The sequence below is a fragment of the Hippopotamus amphibius genome, chromosome 6 (genome assembly GCF_030028045.1).
Source record: "Hippopotamus amphibius kiboko isolate mHipAmp2 chromosome 6, mHipAmp2.hap2, whole genome shotgun sequence".
Lineage (NCBI taxonomy): Eukaryota > Metazoa > Chordata > Mammalia > Artiodactyla > Hippopotamidae > Hippopotamus > Hippopotamus amphibius.
The window spans coordinates 21,254,237-21,278,751 of NC_080191.1; the positions used below are offsets into that span (position 1 = coordinate 21,254,237).

Here is a 24,515-nt window from a genome sequence, read left to right on the forward strand (position 1 = left end):
GCACTAATGGTATCAGAATTCATTCACTTTCATAAAACCAAAAATGCTTTAAGGTAACGTCTCCTTACATCAGGGGAGAGATGGGTATTTAAGGGGGTAACAGTGAGGAGAGTGCAATTGACAGACTGTCCTGCAAGAGGTGCAGGTCTCATTGAGAGAGATCAGGACACATCTAGCCTGAAAACAGCTGCTTGTGCACGGCTGCCTTCCCCTCTCTTCCCTCTTTTCATGGCAGAGCTCTAATAATGTCATTTATAGCCAGGTTTATTTTTACTTTATAAAATCAAATATGTGAGTACTTTAAGAAATACTGTTCTGAAGTTGAGAAATCAATTTAAATCTTATTTGTTAGGCCTTTAAGGAATATCCCTGTGCTTCAGCTATTGTGAAAATAAAACAACGGAGAGTAGATGGAAAGATCAAGATTATTCAGCAACAAGACTCTACTAGTATAAAACACAGCTCTGGAAGGGCAGCATTTTTGATGGCAGGGACTGTGCTTCTTCTGAGACTAGTGAGGACATGTCCTGTGACAGTCAGCAGTGCTGAATACAGTCTGTGAACTCTCTCTAGCCCTCACAGAACTACCTCCTCTAAGAATTCTTTAGAATTGCTCTTCTAGTCACATTTTAATCTGTTTTTTTCCCCCCAATGTTTTGGCCTTCTTCACAGACACTATTAGAAAACTGAAGTTCATGTAGAATTGAATATTACATGGTTCAGCATCTGCCTGTTTCCCACTGTTGACTGGGACCTCTGAGGGAGTGAAGAGGGGAGCTAGAGTTGTAAGTAGCTTTTGTTAATATTTCACATCTAGGGAAACGCATTGGTTGGGAAGTGGTCAGAATGAGAGAAAATGATGTTTTAACAAACTTAAGGGAATGTTTAATGAGATTATTTCTTTAGCATTACTTGGAAAATAAGGTGGTGTTTTTTTTGTTTTGTTTTTTCCAGTCTGGGTGAAACACAAAACTTTAATAGCTGTTCTAAAAGGGAGGGGAAATGAAATATACCGGAAGCTTCTTACAAAATATTTTCTGGTAAAATAGGTCCATGTTTCAGCACCCTCATCGGTGACAGTGAAACAGCAAATGCATCTCATTAAAAGGCAGTTAGGCTATAGACTCTGAGGACAGAGTTACAAGGGAGGCATTTCCCTGCAGAAAAGGGAACCAGAGATATGCTAAGTGCCCAAAACTAGTTTTGAGCTTGTTTTAGGCACTAGTATTGAACAACCATTTGTTAGTTTGGCTGTGTCCAATTATAAAGAGGTTAAGAATGACTATTCTGTTGAGAATATTGTGTCTAGCTATTCCGATGAGAAAGGTGATGTAAGTGGAACGGATAACACAAAACTTAGAAAAGTAATGGAGAAAAGTTCATCAATGGCCACCCATGCAAGGATAAATCCTAATTCTAAGGAAAATTCTAAGGACTACCTCTAGCCTTCCAAACAAAAAAAGATTCACAGAGGTGGGGGTTTATCATGTTTCCACAGGGCTTAGGAGAAATATGTGCAGAAACATGAATTATATCTCTCCAATTACATATTTACCACATAATTTTCAGAAAACAAATCCCAATGTTAGGAAGTACTGAATTTGGCAATAGAAGACATATTTCCGATGCATAACCAGATGAGCTTTCTAAAAATTTTTTTTCTATTGAAGATATTGGCATTAAGTAAGTTTTTAAAAAGTACTAATATAATTTTTGCTTTCCCTCTGGAGTCCTGGCTTCAAGATTAATTATATCTAAATGAAAATGAACATGGGTGAGAGCTAAATGTTTCCTAGACTACTTTTGCTCCCATTTAAAAAAAAATCTTAAAGTTTTGGTAAGGGAACTGCAACATCAATTAGTATATAACAAGTTAAATTGACCTCGTTAAAATTCAGAAGGGGTAGGGAGGAGGTAATAGGCTTATAAAACAGATGAAGATCATTCTATTTATAGTAAGATAAAACCACACTGCTGTATTTTGTATTTTATTCAATTTTAATATGATTTCCATTATTAACTTTTAAAACAAAATGATTTCCAGTTTAGAAAACAATGCACTGACCACATAATTCCTTTTTATTTTATACAGTTATACAAATATTCTAAATACACATTCTGTGTTCAAGATGATGGCAAATAAGATTAACTGTACAGTACATAAGGAAAGAAAATATTTTAAGCATATTTAGAAGCAATAGAAATGTCTATACAAAACAAGCAAAAATGGAATAAAATTTTTTATATTTAAAGTATTGCAACAGGCCCACAGGTTTGTAACAAAAATGTCTTTGCACAGTTCCTCACAATGCCCCATTAATAGCTAAAGCAAGACAGTGGGTTTTAGAAAATAATGTTTCAAAATGCTACACATGGTACTATTGTTTGCACAGTTTGATCAAAATAACAACTCTACTCTGAGTCAAGCAAAACCTAGAGGAAATATACCAAACAACTTGAAAATCATTTGTATAAAATTCATTGCACATTATTTTACTCAGTTGTTTGAAAAGTAAAAAAGTGTATTTACAAACTATTTCGCAGTCAAAATTATAAAGTGAATGGATATTTCTAAGTAACACGTCTTGATACAGACAGTTCAAGGAAAACACGAATTTTTTTTTTAAAAGAGGTTTTCAGTGCTCCTTCCACAGGGAAGTAAATATGATCTACTCAAATGGATTTACAAGATGTTACACATACTGGAGCAAATTCAACACCTGCATTATAAAACAATGTTAAAAAGGTGAAAGGATAAGGAATTTGTACATTGTAAGAAGTGAGCTATTCAGAGATCAACAAATACAATTTTTATTTCAGTTAGCATAAAAGTCTTCATAGTCTTCAGATAATAGACAGTGAACATACTTGACTCGATGAAAGTTGAAAAAGCACCATGCACAACAGTTTAGTGGTAAACACTGAAAAAAAATAGCACCTGGAATTCTGTGATATTGACAATTTAAAACTGGTCTAGTAATTGCCGGAGATACGGTGCCTTGGATAATTCTCTATTAACTCGGGAGAGTTTGTAAAGTACTGGGCAGTTCAGAGAAACACATGGGATATGTCGATCAAAGCAGCCTGTACAGTTCTTGCATATCTGAAAGTACAAGAGGAGTACATCAAATTATAGGAAAGTTTTATCTATATGTATAAACAACAAACTTTTATAATCCCTCCTTTGTGACCCACCACACATTACTGGCAGATATATAGCACATATTACAGAAAGTTTGTTAATTTTCATCTCTTTGAACCATAGCCAAAGTTGAGACATTTCTAAAGGATATTATTTCACAAACCATAAAGCACAAAATTCCCTAAGGATTCACTTCATCCCAGAGATCAACTTTCATTTATGGTAGAATGCTGTTATATTAAGATCCACATAATAGGCTACCCAATTGCTATTCAAAGACTGTCTCTCAAATGAGCTATGTACACTTTTTTCAAGTTACATTAAATGTTTTATAATCCAATCATAAAAAAGCTATCCACTTTCTTATTTCAGAAGAGAAAATGCTAATATGGAAAAAAAATTAAAGCATGTGAATTTCAAAGTAGTCTAGACCAGAAGTTTCAATCCTGACTGTACATGAGCTTAAAAACAGACTAACGCCTCAGCCCCATCCAGACCAATGAATCAGGATCTCTGAGCATAAGAGCCTAAGAATCTGTACATTTTAGGGCTCCTAGGTGATTCTGATGTATAATGAGATCTGATCTAAAGGAAAATAATAAATCATAAGGCAATTTTTAGAGAAGCATTATAATGTCTTACCCAGTGATCAGATTTTAACAGGTAAAGTCTCAAGTTACACATACAATTTAAAAAAATGATAAAACATGAAAAACTTTAAAGGATACTAGTGAGGGCTCCAAGGGTCAAGAAAATACAGCCTTATTTTTTTTTATGTGAATAGTATTTTTGTGTGAATAGTATCCAAGTGATTTAAAAAGGGATATAGCAAATAGCAGCTACTATACTAATTATCTTTTAAGAGAGAAATCAGATCTGCTCTAGTTAATTCTCTGACCTGTATCTAAAAGCTTCTGTTTTAGAGGTCTCACAGGGCAAAAAATTTTTGTTCTTTGCCACAGTATCTTCCAGTCAATTGAAGGGCCTATTTTTCTGAGCACACTGGTAACTGTATCCAGTATTATGATACTGCCACAAGCAAACTGCTGAGAGCCCTGTGCTTCAGCATGCTGTAAGACCAAGTGTGCTGTTCCTTTCTGAAAACTTTCAGTAATTACATCTCTGCGAAGAGACTCAAACCTACTCCCAAATACAGAACGTCTGTACTCAGCTCTATGTACTGCAGCTACATTCAGGTGCCAGGACAAACTGATAAATATTTATGCACTCTCTGTGCTTGTCTGATAAATAAACCAGGATGGAATTACTTGCCTCACTAAATTTAACTCAACGTTTAGTTTCAAGATCCTTTACTGGTGATTTAAACCCTGAGCAGCTTACATTTAAAACTTTAAACACTACAACCCCAAAACTTAATTTTTAGCAGACCTTAAAAAAAAACAAAAAACAAACAGACAAACAAAAAACCACAACTGCTCTGATTCTTTTTGTTATCCTTTGGCTTACTTTCTTGTTTTGTAAAAAATTTCAGTCAGATGCTTAATTTCATCTTTTAATGTTTATTATTAACAGTGTTTAAGGTGATGAATTTTTCTTTGAGATCTGCTATGGCTGTCTAGAATCTTACCTGTATTGTTTGTTTAATAGGGAGTGTTAAAATTTCCAAGTAGAAGGGTTAGTTTTCTGAGTTTATAATTACTAGTTTTATAGAATTGTATTGAGAAAATATTTGTAATATTTTGACTTTCTGAAATGTATTAAGGTTTTCTTTATAGACTAAAATATGGTCAATTTTTTAACATTTCATAAACACTTGAAAAGAAGGTGTATTCTCTAATATTGGGTTACAGAGTTTGATATAATCAAAAGGTCTACCTTATAATGTTGTTTAGCTCTTCTGATCACTTGACTGGTCTTGGGCTGACAGGGGTATCAAATCTATTACTAATGTTTCTGACAGTTTCTCATTTTATCTCCTGTGATTTTTGCTTTATGAAAATTCCTACAGATTAGTGTACAGGAGACACATTTTAATTCTCTTGGGGAAAAAAAACAACCTTTTAAAGATGATGAACCATCCTTATTTTAAACAGTGTTACTTTTAAAACTGAATTTTTATAAGAAATAAGACCGAATATTGAAGGAGGATTCTGGTTAAATTCATGGCACCAACTAGCACAGTGTATGCTGCTGGGGGCAGAAGACAGTACGGTCCAGGGAAGAGGCCACTCATAGCCTCTGACTTCAGTGCAGCTCTGGAGGTCCTGCCCATGTCTGCACCTTGTACTACAAGCCAACTAGGAAATTTCCTGTGAGGGCTGGTTGCTGCCATTGGGGTAGCAACCTCTGTGCTAGGCACAGCCGACTCAGCAGCAAGAGAAGGGCAGGTCCTCTGCCCTCACTGGGCTCCCTTGCTGTCTGGTGGGGAAGCCCTAGCTACAGTGTTGAGAATGGACAGGATGGCAGGGGGATCAGGGTAGGAGGCTGTTGCAGGAGTTTAGGGAGAGATAATGGCGGTTGGACTTGGATGGCAACAGAAGGGAAGGAGAAAAGTGAGGGTATTTCAGGAGATGGACGGGGAGAGGGAAAAGTCAATTTATCATTTCAATAAGCTGGGCTTCTGTGGTTACATCAAAATAATCGTACCTTTTAGATCTTACCATCCTTAATGAAATCTGTTTAATGCATTCTGGATGACTGGCTATACACTATACAACTTAAGAGTTTTCTGCCAGCAGCTAGAATGGTGCAGAGGAAATAGTATATATTTTACCAGTCCTTAATCATCCTTCTATAATCATACAAATTCTGAAGAGCCTACTCTCTTAAGAGATGGCTTTTCTCCCTGTTAACCTGCGTGGCAGCTAGGTTGTCCTTCTGGGAAGCTGTGGTTACTCTGACTTGGTTCAAAAGCCTTTTTACCTTGAGGGGCATCACGCAGAACCTGGCCTTTACATACTGGTCGTTGGTTTACGGTAGGCCTGCGAGCAGACCAGCTGCTAGGAGAATTCACAACAACAGAGCTAGATGGGACCTAGGAAAGCGCATCCACCTGCATTCTGAAAGAACTGGGGCCAGAGGACATGGCCAGTACTATGAAGTCTAGACTGGAATCCCAATGTCTTTACTATCAGCTTGATTCATTTCCCACTAAATCACACCGCCTCTCAATTATCTGGTTGGTTTTAAGACATTCCAGTAACCTTATATTGCTCTTCTAAAGACAAAACAAAACAAAACAAACTCCACCTCAAAATTGTTATTTACTCGCCTGAGAGCTAAAAATGCAACTTGAAACATGATGGGTATAAGATGATATAATCAATCCTTTAAGAAATATACTACTTAAAAAATGTACTGCAATATTTTTTCTTTAGATTTAATTTTCTAACATTTCATCAAGAGGTTGCTATTGTTTATTTCTGCTGGAATTCCTCATTTGAAAAATTATTTCTGCATTTTATGTCTATATCCCAGCTCAGCTGCTTATTAGCAGTGGGACATGGGGCAAGTTACTTAACCCCTTTGTGTCAGCTTACTCATCTGTAGGAGGGCCTAGATCAGTCTCCGGCAGATAGGAAGACTCAATCATGTTAACTGTGAATTTTCTATCTGGACTCTTAGAATTGCAAACCTTCCAAGTTTACTAGCAATTCTCTAGAAAAAACAGATTTTTATGAGAATGGTAAGTAGATATGGTAGATAAAGCAAATAGTACTTTTCTTTCTTTTTTAGAAATACTATTATAAAAGAAATTGGGTGGCTGGACATTGTAGTTCTATGGTTCTTTTTTTGGGGGGGGGGCTCTTTATTGGAATATAATTGCTTTATACTCTTGTACCAGTTTTTGAGGTACACCAAAGTCAATCATCTGTATTTATACACATATCCCCATATTCCCTCCCTCCCACGACTCCCCCCCCCTCCCCCACCAAGCCCCGGCCCTCTAAGGCATCACCCATCATCGAGTTGATCTCCCTTTGTTATAGAGCAAATTCCCACTGGCTATCTATTTTACAGTTGGTAGTGTATTTATGTCTCTGCTACCCTCTCACTTCGTCCCAGCTTCCCCTTCGCCTCCCGCCCCAACCTTGTGTCCTCCAGTCCATTCTCTACATCTGCATATGGTTCTAATAAACATAATTCACTATCCCATAAAAACAAAAATGAAATTATAAAACAAATTTAGCCATTTTTAATAGTGTAGTTCAATTATGATATTTTTAGGATTTTAGGAAGTTTATTAACTTAGAGTCCTTACTGCACTTTCACACCAAGTTTCACAGGAGTGACTACATTTCCCTGAAGAATCAGATTGCTTGGGATTCTGGGTCTATTGAACAAGGTTGTACCTTTACAAGTTGCTCCTGTTGACATTCCAACTCTCGAATTTCTTGGTTGAGGATGACTGCAACATGCTGAGGTTGGCTGCGACATTTACTACAGATGCCATGCTGAGTCAGGTCATCACACACAGGACAGTGTAAGGTAGTGAAATATTGTGCAATAGTGCTTTTTCGCCCTCCAGGTTCATTTCGAGAGAAGCTGGTGGCTTTCTGGATCTATAAAAACATCAATTCAGAAAGAACATCAATTCAGAAATAAGTCTGAGCCAGCTTATAGCAGAGTGGCCAATCTCATGCTAATTACAGGTTTACTAAGCCATTATTCATTTGTTCAACAAATACTGAATAGCTACTATGTGTCAGGCTCTGTTCTAGACAGTGGGGCTATAGAAAAATACAAAGTCCTTCCTTTACACCTTAATATCATCAGATACATTGTTTTATTTATTTTTTTAATTTATATTTTATTTTTGGCTGCATTGGGTCCTTGTTGCTGTGCACGGGCTTTTTCTAGTTGTGGCAAGTGGGGGCTACTCTTTGTTGTGGTGTGTGGGCTTCTCATTGTGATGGCTTCTCTTGTGAAGCATGGGCTCTAGGTATGTGGGCTTCAGTAGTTGTGGCACATGGGCTTAGTTGCTCCGTGGCATGTGAGATCTTCCCAGACCAGGGATTGAACCTGTGTCATTTGCATTGGCAGGCAGATTCTTAACCACTGTGCCACCAGGAAAGTCCCTTGTTTTCTTTTTTTGGGAAAAAAAAAAAAATCTCAAGAGGTACAAACTTTCAGTTATAAAATAAGCTGTCGGGACATCTACAGAATAGGAAACAGTCAATAATATTGTAATAACTTTAAATGGTAGTAGATGATAACTAGACTTTATCATGGTGATCATCTCATTAATGTATATAAATGTCAAGTCACTGTGTTGTACACTTGAAACTAATATCAGAATGTATGTCAATTATACTCCAATAAAAAAGAAAAACAGTCTCTTGTCACTCAGTTTTTTGGTTGAGATACATAGATGTATGAGATTGGAGAGGACAAAAGAAGAAATCCAGGTTGAGAGTGGATACTGTTTAAGGCTGCACAATTTGCGCCATGGAAGCAAGGTACGTGGAAGGTTAAAAATAACTTGTTAGGCAGTAAGGTGCAAAATTCAAGCAAAAGTAAACCTGGGGCATTTCAAATGAAATTAGATACATGTCACCTAAGCGTTCCTCATTTGAAGTTAATACTGGTTTCAGAGATCTGTCTTCTGATACTCTCTTCACATTGATATAACATTATCATCTTACTATCATACCCGTGGTGTATTCCCCTGGTGTCTTATAAGTACTCTGCATAAAAGTTATTAGGTCAGCCTTTTATAAATGCCATTGTTTTAACCTTCTTGCTGGTGATGAAATGAAAAATAGTAATAGCTTTGTGGCATAGAGCCAGGACACACCATTACAGGTGTCAGCCAGCACAGATTCTCTGAAGCACAGCTTCAATCTCAGTTTCCCAGCTTATGCTTTTCCTTGAGCCCTTAAGTGCTTATTGAGAAAGTAAAAATAATTTAAGTATCAACTTTTATCAGTTTTCCTGAATACCCTCAGCCTTTCATAGTCTGAACAAATGACTGAGTAGATCTAATTCTAAACATCAGATAACAATTGCTACGCTCCTAGGGTAATGTATCCCAGATTATTACAGAACCACAAATCGTTCCCTCAGGCTTCTAACGGGTAAACTAAGGAAAAAAAGAGTCCAAGCAAAACTCCCTTTGGTAGGATTCCACATGGCATGTTTTACTTTAGTAGAATGCTATTTTAACATTATTTCCTTAGGCTGGTTTCTTTAGGACTATGTCTAGCTACTACATCCTATACATTTAAAAAAAAATTTTATCTGTCTTTGGCTGCGTTGGGTCTTCGTTGGTGCTCATGGGCTTTCTCTAGTTGCGGTGAGCAGGGGCCACTCTTCGTGGCAGTGTGCGGGCTTTTCAATGGAGTGGCATCTCTTGTTGCGGAGTATGGGCTCTAGGCGTGTGGGTTCAGTAGCTGCAGCATGCAGGCTCAGCAGCTGTGGCGCACGGGTTTAGTTGCTCTACAGCATGTGGGATTATCTCGGACCAGGGCTTGAACCCGTGTCCCCTGCACTGGCAGGGGGATTCTTAACTACTGCACCACCAGTGAAGTCCCAATCCTATACACGTCTTAAACACCCATTTTGAAGGAATTTTCTGCTCTCCTTTAATTTTTATTAGCTGCTTTTGAGTTATTCTATAGTTAAGTGTTTACCACTGAAGTAGTTGTGGAATTTATTTTTGTCTTCTATAATTTGTCCAGTCTGACAGAAGCTGGGAAGGTGTTTGTAGAAAACTAAACCAGAAGAGTGTAGCACCTTTGTCGGTTTAGGATAATAAAGCATTTGCTTTGCTTTGATAGCATGTAAATAAAATCTTTAGTTCTACTGAAAATTTTAAGTGAATTCTCTCTCGAGTCACAACACAGGTACTGTTTAGTAGGCTTACCCTTGGTAATTCATGATACCAGTTGAAGACATCAATACCAATAAGTGAGAAGATTCTTGCCAGGGGTGGAAGGATTTGCTTGGTGATATAGTAAGTGGCATTCAGTCTCAGAGTTGGGTCCTGCAGGACTTCCACTGGGCGCCTTACCAGCTGGATAAGTGGTACTCCGGGGGTCCCATAAATGATAACATATGGCACTCGCTCCCCAACTCGAGGCTCAGAGCGCCGATCATAAGTAAGCATTTTCCTATTTAAATCCAAATAAAATAGTCACTCAAAGACTGTCATAGAAGGCATCTTTCCAGAAAATTAAATGAATGAAACCATGAGAAATCGACAAGGGGAACCTTCAAGTTAGAGTTATAACTTTGACAACTCTATACACTTCACTTAGTTGGCACCAAGCGGATATGCTATAAGAATTTCATAAAACTCACTCTGTAAATTACTGAACAATATGAATTGGCAGATATCAACTAGCTTAAATTGTTTTCTATCCCATAACAGTAAGAATTAACTATCATAAATCTAATAATGAAAGATAACAATTGATCCCAGCTCTGTAACAGATTACAATTTCACTGAATTTAGTTTCTGCAGGGAAGGCCAGAAGAGGAGCTCTTGCTTCCTCTTCAGAACTTGTAATGTATGGGGGTCACCCACTCACATTAGTGAGACTTCACATGGGCAGGGGAATAGACAATTGGGTATCTGTGCCTGTGGACTACGTGTCTTTTCATCTACTCCAAGCCATTCCGAATCCTAGGACTATACTTACTAGGTATTGAGGGTTGTGCTGTTGTGTGCATTGTTACCTTGTAAGTTCCAGGGCTGGCACACAGGTGCCAGGTTTGTAAGAGGCACTTCCTCTGTATTCCTTTGCAAAGATAAAATCTTGTATGCTGGCCTTTCCTTCCAGAAGCTTCATACATTGCCGTTGAACATACTGTTTAATTAAACTTATATCTCTTGTTTCAAATAGCAGCTTCAGAGAACGCTCAAGTATCTTTAAGAAAAAATGGATATGCTCATAAGGATAAAATATCCAATATATTTCATCATTGCTGTTATACTTTCAATTGTGTAACTATTGGGAAACTTGTTGATCTACCTGAACAATCTATTTACAATGACTAGATAATAAAAATTATTGAAACCAGAAAATATTTTGGAGACTTTATTTAACTTGTTATTTCTAAAAATAGAATATTATGTAGTTTGAGGAAAATCACATTGGAATGACATGCAGATGAAACATTTGCTGTATGTGATGAGCAACATGAAACATTTCAGTTGTCTTAAATAGCCAAGAGCACTCCAGGCACAAAAAGCCAGACATCATTTCATGTATTGTTTTCTTTACCCTGTTATAGAAAGGGCTGGATTTAGGTAGACAGAGAGAAGTTTAAATATCACCAAGTAGTGAAATAAAAGTCAGTCTTTTGCCTTTTTATTGTGTCAGTAAATATATACTAACTGTGACAGAATTTTCTGTGCTGGAATATTTCTACTAGAAAATGACTCACATGCAGTAGATTTATGCAGTGGAATGAACTTAAATTAGTTCCAGGTGAAAGCTCTGTATCTTATTCTGAGTACTGGAATCCATATATATTTACACAAGAAGTTTGCTAGCTTAGCCAAGTTTCCCTCAGAAAAAGAATGCACTGGATATCTTTTCCAGAAACTAGTATTAAAAAATATCTCAAATTCACATAATATTATACATATGACGTAATAGGCTGATAACAGTCAATCTATTATGCTTTTAATGCTCTCATAAAACTCAGTGAATAGAGTGCTATTCCATTCATACCATTTATTTTTGGTTTGTTACAGAAGGAATCTGGGCCTGAATAAAGAAAAAATAAATATAAAATCCTATGACTGAGAAATTTAGGTTATTTATAGTACCACTGTTCAGAAATCTCCCTAACTTGTATTTGGTAACCCAAGTAAACAGAATTTCAGTTAATCTAGGATAGATTATAATACTTATGAAATTTCTCTGTTCAGTTACTCTTCTTTATCCTGCTCCATAGCTTTTGGGTGCTGCTATATGATAACGTCATATTATCTCTAGGTGATTAGGTGGGAAATTTTTATCAAGTTCGTGTTGTTTTTTAGCCATTGTGATAAAAGGTAAGGTGTGGGAGAAATCAGAAACTAAGGATTTAAATAAGTTGTTTTCATTAGAAATGAAATTCTCCAAGAATCATACAGTGCCCCTTATCGTTATACATAGTCATATAGGCTCTACCTAGATGTGTGCTTAAGGATTTTTACCAGATTCTTTAGCTACTTATTTCTTAAAGATGAAAACAAGCAGATAAAACTTACCTTAGAAACAGCAGGGCAGGAATCTCTTCTGACTGTTTCTATTCCTTTTGCATCAAATACTGGGTCCTTTTGATCCAGTGTTTCATACATGTAACCCACATACCTCTTTTTTGTTTGTAAGACAGAGGGCAAATATACCTGTGATGAAATTAATAAAATGTCTCTCAATAACCATTTTTTCCCAACCACGAATATCTTATTTTTATATGCCTTTTCCTCTCTTTAACCAGATGTCAATTATAAAAAATTCTAAATATGGCTTAGGGCCCAACAAATTCATGATACAAAATGATACAACACTTGGAGGTAAAATGAGTTGTTTTACTTCCTCACCACACACTCCTTTAGTTGCACTATCAATTTTGCTCCCTCCTTAGCTGATACTGCTCTATCAATCATATCTTTTTAAACAATTAAAAAAATGACTGTAACACCTACATATGGTAGAAATTAAAAAGTTACAAGAGAATATACAATGAAGAGTCTACCTGACCATCCATGGAGGCATCCTCTGTTACTGATTTCCTGTATATTCTTCCAGAGATATCCTATCTAAGTACATGTACTTATACACATAAAGGTAGCTTACCTTCCACATCACTTTGCACTGTGCTTATTTCATTTAATAACTTATTTGGAGAGCATTCCATCCTGTACAGAAAGCTCATTTAGTTTTGTAGCTACATAGCAATCCATTTTATGAGGGTATAATAATTTCTGTAACCAGTTACCTACTATGGGTCATTTAGCATGTTTCCAATCTTTTGGAGTTACAAATAGTGTTTCAGTGAACAACCTTAATCTTCAGGATAAATTCTCTGGAGTGGATGAATGGGTGTGTATCCCCACTCCTTTTACCAAATTGATCCTTTCCTCTGCCCCAAAGCTGTATCAGTAATCACACTGAATGTAAGTGGTGTAAAAATGGTGTAGAAAGTGTAAAAATTGGTGTAAGATGTGACTTGTAAAAGGCAGAAATGATCAGATTAGATCCGGTCAAGAAGACAAAACAATATGCTTTCTACTAGAAATCCACTTTAAATATAAGGACATGGAAAGATTAGAAAAAAGATACACTTGTTAATACTAACCAAAACAAAGCTGGGGTGGCTACAGTAATATCAGAAAAAGTAGATTTCCAGGCAAGGAATATTATCAAAGACAAAAGTATCAATTCATCAAGAAGATACATAACCATGAATGTATATGTACCTAATAAGAAAACTTCCAAAAGGCATGAAATAGAAACAGACAGAACTAAGAGGAAGAAACAGACAAATCTATGACTTTAGCACCTCTCTTCTAGAATCTGATAGAGAATCACTAGGATTGTTATTGCTGGCTTCAACAACAGTCAATTAACCTACATGACATTATAGGACATTCCACCCAATAACCAGAATACACAAGGATTTTCAAGGTCACATGGGAACATTCACTAAGAGACCATATACTAGACCAAACAATGAACTTTAACAAACTTAAAAGCACTGAAATTACATAACCTACAGGTCATTATCATTGAAGCAACTGAATAATAATAATAAAAGCACAAGATATCAAAATTTGAAGCCAAAGTAGTGTTTTGAGAGAAATTTGTATCTTTAAATGCTTATATTAAAATTTTTTATTTAAAATCAATGATTCAAGTTTTTAAATTAAGACAGTAAAAGAAAAGCAAACTAAATACAGAGTAAGTGTAAGGAAGGAGATAATAAAGAGTAGAAATTAATGAAGTGATTCTTCAAAAAATTCTATAAATTGATAAACCTCTAGCTAGAATGGTCAAGGGGGAAGAAAAGGGAAAAACATAAGTTATCAATATCAGAAGTAAAAGGAGGGATAAAGATTTTACAGATGTCAAAATCACAATAAGGAAGTATAATTCATGTCAATAAATTTGACAACTTAGGAGAAATGGATAAACTCCTTGACAGTCACAAGTTTTAAAACTGACATGAGAAGAAAACCTGAATAATATATATAAAAGATATTTAATTTGTAATTGAAAATCATCTCCCCGCATAAAATTTCAGGACTAGATTGCTTCCCTGATGAATTTTATCAACCATTTAAGAAAAAATTGTACCAATCTTACTTTTTCTTTTAGAAGAGGAAACACTTCCAACCCATTTTATGAGGTCAGCTTTTTTTTCTGTCTCCAAAGACAACAGAAGAAAACCTCCCCCCCCCCAAAAAAAAACCCCAAAAAACTACAGACCAATATTCATGAACATATGCATCACAATTCTTAACAAATGTTTGTTTTCTTTGAGAAGTTCTGCAGTTCTTGCTTTTATGTTTAGGCCTGTGATCTACTTCAGGTAAATTTTCCCATCTGGTGTTATTTTCTAAGGACACCATGCTCTTCACTTTTGCAGATCGGTTGAGTGTCCACAGCATCACACACATACTTCTAGAATAGCACTCATCATCACTCTCTTTTCTAATTTTTCTTCCCTCTGTCCCCCCAGTTAGAATGCTCACTCTTCAGGGCAGATACCATATCCAAGTCCTCTCTGAATCTCTTCTAGCACAATTCTTGCCTTAGAGTAGTAGGTGCATGATAAACATCTGGGAGTCATCTTTGATTCTCTTCTCCCTCCTTTATCTTTTCCACACTCGTTCCCCTAAATCAACCACTTTTAACTCCTGCCCATTCTTCTTTCTCAATATCTCTTGAATTATTGTTTCTTTATTTTCACTAGTTCACCTCACTACTTCAGGGTATACAGGTTGCAAGAGGCATTCTATCTTGAGATTCTCCTCTTTCTACTCCATCTCCACACCATTATGAGGCCAGTCTTCCCCAAAAAGCTCTGATGTGCTTTTGTTTGACAAACTTTCCCGAATAAAGTTTAAACACTTTAGCTTGGCGTTCAAGATACTCTATAATCTGGTCTTAACTTTATTTTTCCAGACTTCTCTCCTGCTATTCTGTATTCCCCTATTCTGTGTTTTGAACTCTATGTCCTTCTATATGCCATTTTCTTCTGTACAGAATGACTGCAGCACCATGGCTGCCTATTGAAATTCTAACCGTTTTCTGAGACACAATGCAATGTTTATCTCCTACATGGAGTCTCCCCATTCAGCCTAGGAGGACATGATACCTCCTTTTCTTTGCAGTCTTACACTGCTTAGGGAGACTGCTCCCTAAGTTTAAAATAAAAGATCATTTACATAACATTTCTTTTTTAAAAAATTCTTTTAAACCTATTCATTCAATTCTTTTTTTTTCTAATTTTTTAATTTTCAAGATATTTAATCAATTAACTTGGTTGTGCTGGGTCTTAGTTGAGGCAGGTGGGCTCCTTAGTTGCAGCATGTGAACTCTCAGTTGCGGCATGCATATGGGATCTAGTTCCCTGACCAGGGATCGAACATGAGCCCCCAGCATTGGGAACACGGAGTCTTAATCACTGTGCCACCAGGGAAGTCCCCCATTTACATACATTTCTAATCTTTCCTTTTAGATTACTGGCTCTTAGAGGGCAGGACTGTGTCTCATGCTTCTTTGCATTCCCCACCTCTCCTAGCTCAGTATCTTTCATATAGAAAGAACTAAATGCATGTTTCATATGCAAACTAAAGTGAAAATAGTCAAAGGTCCTTGTCACAGATGGCATTCTGCAAAGAAATAATATCTCTCATTCCACACAGCCTTCTTACAATGGGATTCTGACACTCTTCCCATTAAGAGACGGGGGCCTATGTTCCCTCTCAAATCTAGACAGGCTATGATGCTATATGATTCTGAGACTAGATTATAAAAAACAAAATAGCTTTTGTCTGGTTCTCTTTGGGATGTTCATTCCTAGAACTCCGCTGTCCTGCTGTGAGGAAGAACAAGTAGCGGCAGGGAAAGGCCGCGTGTAGGTGTTCCAGCTGACAGCCCCACCTAGTCCCAAACGGCAGCCAGCATCAACCCCCAGACCTGACAGTGAGCAAGCTTCAGGTGATCTCAGCCCTTAGCTGTCAGTTGAGGACCCAGACACTGTGGAGCAGAGACATGCCATCCCTGCTGCACCCTTTCTGAATTCCTGACCCATAAACTCTGTGAGCGTAAGAAAACGGTGCTTGTTTCACACCATTTAGTTTGGGTTACACAACAATAGTTAACTGGAGTAGTCTTTTAATTTCTTTATATGCCATTACAAAAAAAAATTAAGGAAATTATATACAAAACTAAGGGGAAAATAACACTTTCACAGACCTGTATACCACTACTAAATCTGAAAATGCATTGAAAAACTCAGAAATCTCTAGAAGGTATGTGAATTTTATATGTGATTAGTAGTATTACATTTCTCTTACCTTTTCAAACTTCAATTTCACCGGTTTGGGATTGGTAGCAGTTACAGCTTCAGCAATTTCCTGACCAATCTTAAAAGACTGCTCCTTAGTGGCTCCTTTCAGTAGCACAAACATACTATGAGGATTAAAAATAGAGTAGGGTAATGAGGAAGTCATTGTGACAAAAAAAATTTCATCAGCAGTAACTTTCCTGGATAATACTCTAATACCAAAGAAAACCTTTTTTCCCCTTAATCCTTCCTTCTTAAGTTGCTTCCTATCTCACCTTTCTTGTTTTATCACACTTTCCTTGTGTGCTCATGGTATATCTTGTTGCAGATCTTTAAGACATCTAATGTTTCTAGTTTAGCTATACACAGACCAGCTATCACAGCTGCCAAGAAGGTCCTGGGTCATTCCTGTACATTTATGACTTTCTTTGATACACAATTATGTCAGTCACAAAATAAAAGAAGATGTGATTATAAAAAAATGGAAAATTTACTCGTGATATGGGAGGAAATTTCCTTCCAGAACCACCCAACTTGGAAAAGAACACATATATTTTGTAAAATTGAAGAACAGTTAGAAGGCACAAAGAAAACAGCCATTTATAATCTCACCGTTCAGAAAAAAGACACTAGAAGACTTCTGTGTATATCTCTAACGCTTTTCTCATCTGGGATTACAGATCATACAGTTTGATAACTTTCTCCTTTCATTTAATGGTATATTGTGAACATTTTCCCATGTCACTTAGTTCTTTTACGTTATTTTAACAGGTGTACTGTATTTCAGTGTATGGATATAGTATAATTTAACCAAACCACTACCAGTGGAAATTTATGTCATTAAATTTTTTTTCTAATACTTCATATATAATAATAACTTGACACACTTTCTATGTTCTTAGAATAAATTCCTAGAAGTGGATTTTTGAGATAAGTGGTATACACTAAAAATATTTTTTGGAAGATAATGTGAAACTGAAATCCAGAAAGATATTTCTGACGTACAATCCCACCACCAGTGTATGCAGATCAAGAGGGAAGGATTTCTAATATGGATAAAAAAATTCTAATACAAAAGATACTACAAAATAACTGATAAAACAAAAGTATTGGGCATTATTTCCTAATATAATCCAGCTAACACTTTACATTTCAGTATATACCACAATCTGAGCCCGAAAGAAGTAATGGCGAATAAATACACTTAAGAGAGATTATAAAGTTGATCTTCATTTATAACTTTAGTGGAAAGATTAAATAGTAGAAATGGATACTATCTTGAAACACGGACTTTAAGATTCTTGGAGCTACATAAATCAATCTTATTATTTCTTAAATGCTTTAATATTGGACTTTCAATCTCATTTGGAAGGTGTTTTGGAAAAGCTCTTAGCCAATATTGGAGATAGTACTTGTCTTAGAGTTTGATTTGAAAAGCTTAAGAAAAGGAGTATTTATTCAATATTACTTAAGGTCTTGAAAACAAAAATTTATCAATCTGAATTAATTTTAACATTCACTAAGGCACAACTAGTAGGCCTTAGATAGCTAATTATACTTTTAAGCTAGCTATATTCTGAACTACCTAAAGCTTTTTATAATATTTTCTTTTTAGGCCCATCTGATGCTCATTATACCAGTAGAGCCTTTAAAAAAATAGATTATTACAAAATTTCCTTTTGAAAGATTATTTTAAAAATCAACTTTATTGAGATATAATTTGCATTTAATAAAATTAATCATTTCAAGTGTACAGTTCCATGAATGTTGACAAATGTACAGACTTGTTCTGGGCTGAACTGTATCCCTTAAATTCATATGTTGAAACCTTAACCCCCACTGTGAATGTGACAGTATTGGGAGATAGGGCCTTTAAAGAGATGATTAAGTTAAAATGAGGCTCTAATTTAGGTGGTTAGGGTGAGCCTAATCTGGTGTCCTTGCAAGAGGAAATTATACAAAGAAACACCAAGAATACACATGAACAGAGGAAAGATCATGTGAGGACAAAGTGAGGAGGTGGCTACCTGCAAGCCAAGGAAAGAGGCTTCAGGAGAAACCATACCTACTGGCTAACACCATGATCTTGGGCTTCAAACCTCCAGAACTGTGAGAAAATAAATTTCTGTCTTTAAGTCACCAAATCTGTGACAGCCTTAAAAAATTACTACATTTGTGTAACCACCACCAGAATCAAGATATAGGACATTGTCATGACCCCATAAAGTTCCCTTGTACTCCTTTGCAATAATTCTCCACTCCATTCCTGGCTCCAGGCAACACATGACCTGCTTTCAGTTACTGTAGATTAATTTTGTTTTTTTTTTAAGAATTTTATATAATATACAGTACATACTTATGCCTGGCTTCTTTCACTCAGCATATTTTTGAGATACACCCATGTTGCTGAAGTAACTGGTTCCTTTTTATTGCTGAATAGTATTCCATTGTATGGATATGCTACATTTGTTCATCTGTTTATCTGCTGATGAACATCTGGACTGTTTGCAGTTTTGGACTATCAAGAATAAAGCTGCAATGAGGAGTTGCATCAAGTCTGTGTGTGGACCTAAGTTTTCATTTCTCTTAGGTAAATATCAAGGAGTAGGATTGTTGAGTCATATGCTAAGGGTATGTTTAACTTTAGATGTAAATGCCAAACTTTAAAAAAAAAAAGTATTATGCTTAAAATGTTCAGATGCAATAATGAATTGAAGTGTTCATACACACATTTCTATAAAGTTCTAGAACAGAGAAAACTAAGCTATGGTAATAGAAATCAGGTAAGCGGTTACCTGGGGGTAGGGGATGAAAGTGATGGATTAACTGCAAAAGAGCATGGCAGAACTTTCTACAGTGACAGACATGTTCTGTATCTTGACTGGGGTGGCAGCTGATTACATGGGTTTATACATTTTGTATACTGAACTATATACACTGTGCACTTTTTTGTTAAAAATTATACCTTGATGAAGTTGATAAAAATTAAAGGTACACATACTTTGTCTTAAAAGTTATTATAGGGTATATATTTGAGATTTTACCTAGTAGTGTTGGTGGGTTTACTTGAGTTCACCTATGCTGTTTTGGCCAGTTTTAGTTGGAGCTAAGCTTCAAGAGAGCTGATCAGGATTAATGGAAGTTTTTGGTCACTTAACAGAATGTAGGCGACTAGCCTACAAAGAGAAAAACTTTTAAAATAAGTTTCTAGGGAATTCCCTGGTGGTCCAGTGGTTAGGACTCTGTGCTTTCACTACTGCGGGTGAGGGTTCAGTCCCTGGTCCGGGAACTAAGATCCCGCAAGCTGCATGGCATGGTCAAAAAAGGTTTCTATTTGTCTGTTACTGGTGCTTTGAATCTAGTTTAATAACATTTATCTTTGGGTTGATAGATCCAAATTCACATTTAAAGCAGAGATTTTCATTTCACATGGGACAGGGAGTGGACTGGGGATATTAGAATCACCTAGGAGGCTTTTCTCCATTATACGCAGATGAATTTACCCAGAGACTTTTGTTCTAGTTCCCCACCACCCTTCTGCTGCCCTAGTAGTGTGTGTTGTTAAACGTCCTTCCCTATCCTGCCTAAGAATCAGTACCACTGAGAGCTTCAATAACTGATGCGAGTAGATCTGTCCCACGAGAGTGGGATAAATATTATTGATAACCACTATTATATAAAATAATTGTTTGAACCACTACAATATAAAGAAATACAGGGTGTTTATTATACTTTCTAAGTGGGCAATAATGCATAACTTCTCTAGAGAAACACCCTTCTAACAGAGTAATTTTGATGCTTTGTTAACCAATCTCCCTTAGCTAGACTCCAAGATTCATAAAATCAGCAGTTCTGAAATTGGAGGGAGGCAACAGTCATTTGTCATCATGTATCAGATTTCCTTCATTCTGTGGGTAGCCTCAGGGAGGCTAAGTGACTTGGATGGCCACGCAATTGGCTAAGGAGCACAACTAGAAAGAGAATCCAGAGCTCACTCTTGGTTAAGAACTCTTTCCCTCCACCAAGCATTCAGCTGTTATCCCTAGAGCAGTGCTTCTCAGTATGTTATCATTATTGTCCTCCCAAAAGAAAAAAGTAAATTTAACAAGAGAAAGTAAATTACTAAGGAATAAAATGTTGTTGGATAGGGTTGAGCTTTGTGGGGCCAAAACCCACTGTACTATCTAAGTGGTTTTGCTCCTCAAGGATCAATTTGTACCCTGGTGGGGTGATACTATTGAGAATGCATGCCCTAGAGTGAATTGCCCTCATACAGTACATTTCAATAAACATTTACTGAATGAATCAGATAGTGAATGGTGATCAAAAGCTCTAAGGATACTGCACGGAATTCCCTGGTGGTTCAGTGGTTAGGACTCGGTGCTCTAATTGCCCAGGGCCCGGGTTCAATCCCTGGTTGGGGAACTAAAATCCCAAATCCCACAAGCTGTGCAGTGTGCCCCCCCCCCCCCCACCAAAAAAAAAAGGATACTGCAAATCTGCAAATACATTTTCTTTCTTTTTCTGTGTCTGTCTGTCTGTCTGTCTGTCTGCCTGCCTGCCTATATATCTACCTACCTACCTATCTCTAGGCCGTACTGTGCGGCATGCAGGATCTTAGTTCCCCGACCAGGGATCAAACCCATGCCCCCTGCATTGGGAGCGTGGAGTCTTAACCACTGGACTGCCAGGGAAGTCCCTACATTTTCTTGATTAGAATCATAAAAAGCCTGTGATGTCTGATGTAGACAGATACCAGTTTATGGCTCCATTGCTAACTAGTTGGGCAATCTTAGACAAATTTATCATTCCAGGGGAATCTGCTCTTAAGTAGCATCTAAGAACATGCCTCTGAGGGTTTTCTCCCAACCACATGAAAACTGCTGACCTAGAAGTCCTCTTCCAGCTCTGACATTCTGAGTCTGTGTTTTTTGGTTTGTTTGAATTCCTAAAAATCCTAAAGGCTAAATAAATAACATAACTACAATCAGAATCTTGCCAACTTATGATTCTGGGTGCGTGTTGTCAATCCTGAATTAAACTCAACAATTTAAAGTTTAACTTTCTCCTCTTCCCTAAATGTTTTGTGAGGAGTTCTGCTAATGAGGTGCAAAACTATGTTCTAGTAATTTTTGTTTTGCTAGACTACTTAGCAGAAGTGGTTTTACAGAGCAGTGAAATTCCAAAAGTCAAAGTGAGGAGTGGTTCAATCTCCCAATTCATCTCAACTCACCCCCCCTGCCCCCATTCCTTAGATCCTTTTGAAACTCACAAATAAAGCATATTTTGAATTCTGAAAAAAAAAAAAAAAAAAAAAGTGAGGCGTGGCTTTTGACAGGGAACACTAGAGACTATGGCTAACTGGGGCCTGGGTAACTTGAAACTATTCCCACTTGTTGGTAATGAAATTGCTGTTATATGAGGCAAGGTCTCATTCAGCATTAATATGATTATGCTGATTGTATGTGCATTAAAAAACTGGAGAAGAAAGATTAGAAGCATTATCTCCGATTGCTCCACTGGACTGTAAAGTGATCAGAGCTCCTGAGGCAAGTGCTCTTAGAATGATCATGCTGTGACTCTACGCCTTCAATACGAAAAAAATTTCAGACTCTAAGAAATGTGTGTGCATAATACCTATTCTAGAAAAATTTTAGTAAGTCACATAAATAAGATGTTACATAAATAACTGGGCTCTGAAAAATATCAAAGCAAGCAAGCAGGCTGAGGTTATTAATTCAGGATTCAAATGCAGTTCTATCCTTTGTCAGCCTATGGATGATGGGCTTTAGGAAGTCTGTGAGCCTCTGGAATCAGATGGAAAATGTATTTGCATATATGCACTGTTTATAAAAGGTCAACAGATTTTGGGGCCCAGCAAAAAGTTAACTACTCACACCTTTGGCAGCCATCTCTCAAAAATAGTTTGATCATTTTAAGATATATATATATATATATATATATATATATATATATTTAAATTCAGAGAGCTGCAGCTATCTGAGGAGTTCTTAACATTAAAAGCTGTTTCTTTAAACAGACCAGATTCCTGTGTATACACTTTTTACAGATCCCTATCTACTTGGCTACCTGGAGGGATGCCTTGGGAATCTTCACAATCTGTGGCTCAGGTCACATACATTTTCTGTCTCTTAAGATCATTTTTAGTAAATCAGGACCTGTGTTAACTCCAATCACAAGACCATAAGGACTGGAAAGAACTGAGATAGAACTCTACTTTTAGGAAGGATTACCCTTAAGCTATTTCAAATGCTGAAATGAATATCTGAAGAGATGCAAAAAGACAACTACAAAACAAAGTTCATTACCTGTCAGTATCACCATATACAACCCTAGCACCCCATTTCTTGGTATCATTCACCAGTTTAATAGCTCGTTCCAAGGTTTCTCTGGCTTTGTGAACAATACTATCACCAACCTGTTGGTACAAACACATTGAAAAGAATTTCTTAATATAGTTTAGTATAAGACAATAGACTTTAATATATAATACTTAGTTTTAATTACTAAATATTTCTAAAATTGAAATAAGGAGAAAAGAACATTAAAAAGAAAATACTCACCAGTGCCATCATTCTTTCTACAAGTACTCAAGAAGAAAATGAGATGGATGAATAATTTAAAAAAAACCAATCAATATACAGACTTGCCTGTGAGTGTATCAGTAAGTACAATGGACTGCACCGTATACATGGTACATAGCTACATTTGATCCTAGAAGAATAAGCCTTATTTATTCAAGGACTTTCTAATATGCCTTTATAATCAATTAGGCAGGAAATTACACTACGTATGTGCATGTGTGTGCATGTGTACCTTTCAAAATTTTTCTGTTGGAGTTTTATGATAATTTCTTTCAGTATCATTAAAAGACTATGCTGAACTTACGTCTCAGTGATTGGTTATACATATTTTTTTAGATGATACTAAATACTGATAGAAGGAAAAATGCCTAAGTATATGATGAAAGATCTATTACAGGTGTTCAGTTTAAATCAAGAAGGCAGATATATGTCTAAGTTCTTTCACTGGTGATTGGTGAGTTTTAACAATGATCATGGCATAAGTTGACAAAACAAAAAAGATGGTGGATCTTGACAAATATGAGAAGCAAGCTAATTATATTTCACAGTTAAAGAAATTAAGGAGACTAATATAGCACTGCTGCTTCATTTATTAAACTCATTAAGCTCAGGGTTGGGGAAACTGTTGTTCAGCATAAAAGGAACATTACTTTTTAAAGTTTAAAAAAAATTATGCACTTTTTCTTTTAAGATTCAGACAGTATTTATAAAGATCCTTCCCCTTTTACTGTAAAATGTGAATTATCTGAACTAAATGAAGGACTGAATAATATTTAAAAGGCTGCCTAAAATTGTTTACACAGGAAATATTAAGTGTATGAACAAAGGGATAAATAAAAAACTGATAGCATAAACTTTACTAGGGTTTTAAATTAAGATCATGAATCCTGTTGAAACCTTTAGTGCAAGAGAAAACCTTGAGGGACTTCCTAGGTGGCGCAGTGGTTAAAAATCCGCCTGCCAATGCAGGGGCCATGGGTTTGATCCCTGCTCCAGGAAGATCCCACATGCTGTGGAGCAACTAAGCCCGTGTGCCATTAAAAAAAAGGAAAGGAAAAAAGAGAAAAGCTTGAGAACATGAACTATAGCCTAGTATGTTAAAAAAAAAAAATCATGTCATCTAATTGAAATTCAAGTATGAATGAAATATTCAACCTGTCATCTTCTGCCACTTTCACAGAAGATAAAAATATGTGATTCAGCAAATAGCTAAATGGGTGAGCCATCTAGTGTTAGAGTCAAATATGCTTTTGAGACATACACATACAAATAAATACACAAATATACTGATCCTA

The 24,515-nt window shown here is 36.4% G+C and overlaps 1 protein-coding gene across 6 annotated transcripts in view; it reads right to left on the reverse strand.

Moving 5' to 3' along the window:
• Positions 1 to 1,972: 1,972 nt before the first annotated feature.
• Positions 1,973 to 24,515, reverse strand: part of REV3L (REV3 like, DNA directed polymerase zeta catalytic subunit) — a 176,626-nt gene continuing 154,083 nt past the window's right edge. For 5 of the 6 annotated variants that reach the window (XM_057739216.1, XM_057739213.1, XM_057739217.1 and 2 more), the window contains 7 exons: positions 22,945 to 23,054; positions 16,626 to 16,740; positions 12,309 to 12,446; positions 10,784 to 10,974; positions 9,969 to 10,215; positions 7,456 to 7,665; positions 1,987 to 3,103 (listed from right to left, as the gene is read on the reverse strand). In XM_057739216.1, coding sequence (XP_057595199.1) covers positions 2,963 to 3,103; positions 7,456 to 7,665; positions 9,969 to 10,215; positions 10,784 to 10,974; positions 12,309 to 12,446; positions 16,626 to 16,740; positions 22,945 to 23,054 — 1,152 coding nt within the window. In that variant the 3' untranslated portion in view covers positions 1,987 to 2,962. Of the gene's footprint in view, positions 3,104 to 7,455; positions 7,666 to 9,968; positions 10,216 to 10,783; positions 10,975 to 12,308; positions 12,447 to 16,625; positions 16,741 to 22,944; positions 23,055 to 24,515 lie in introns of all 6 variants that reach the window. The other variant, XM_057739215.1, reaches the window with a different exon arrangement.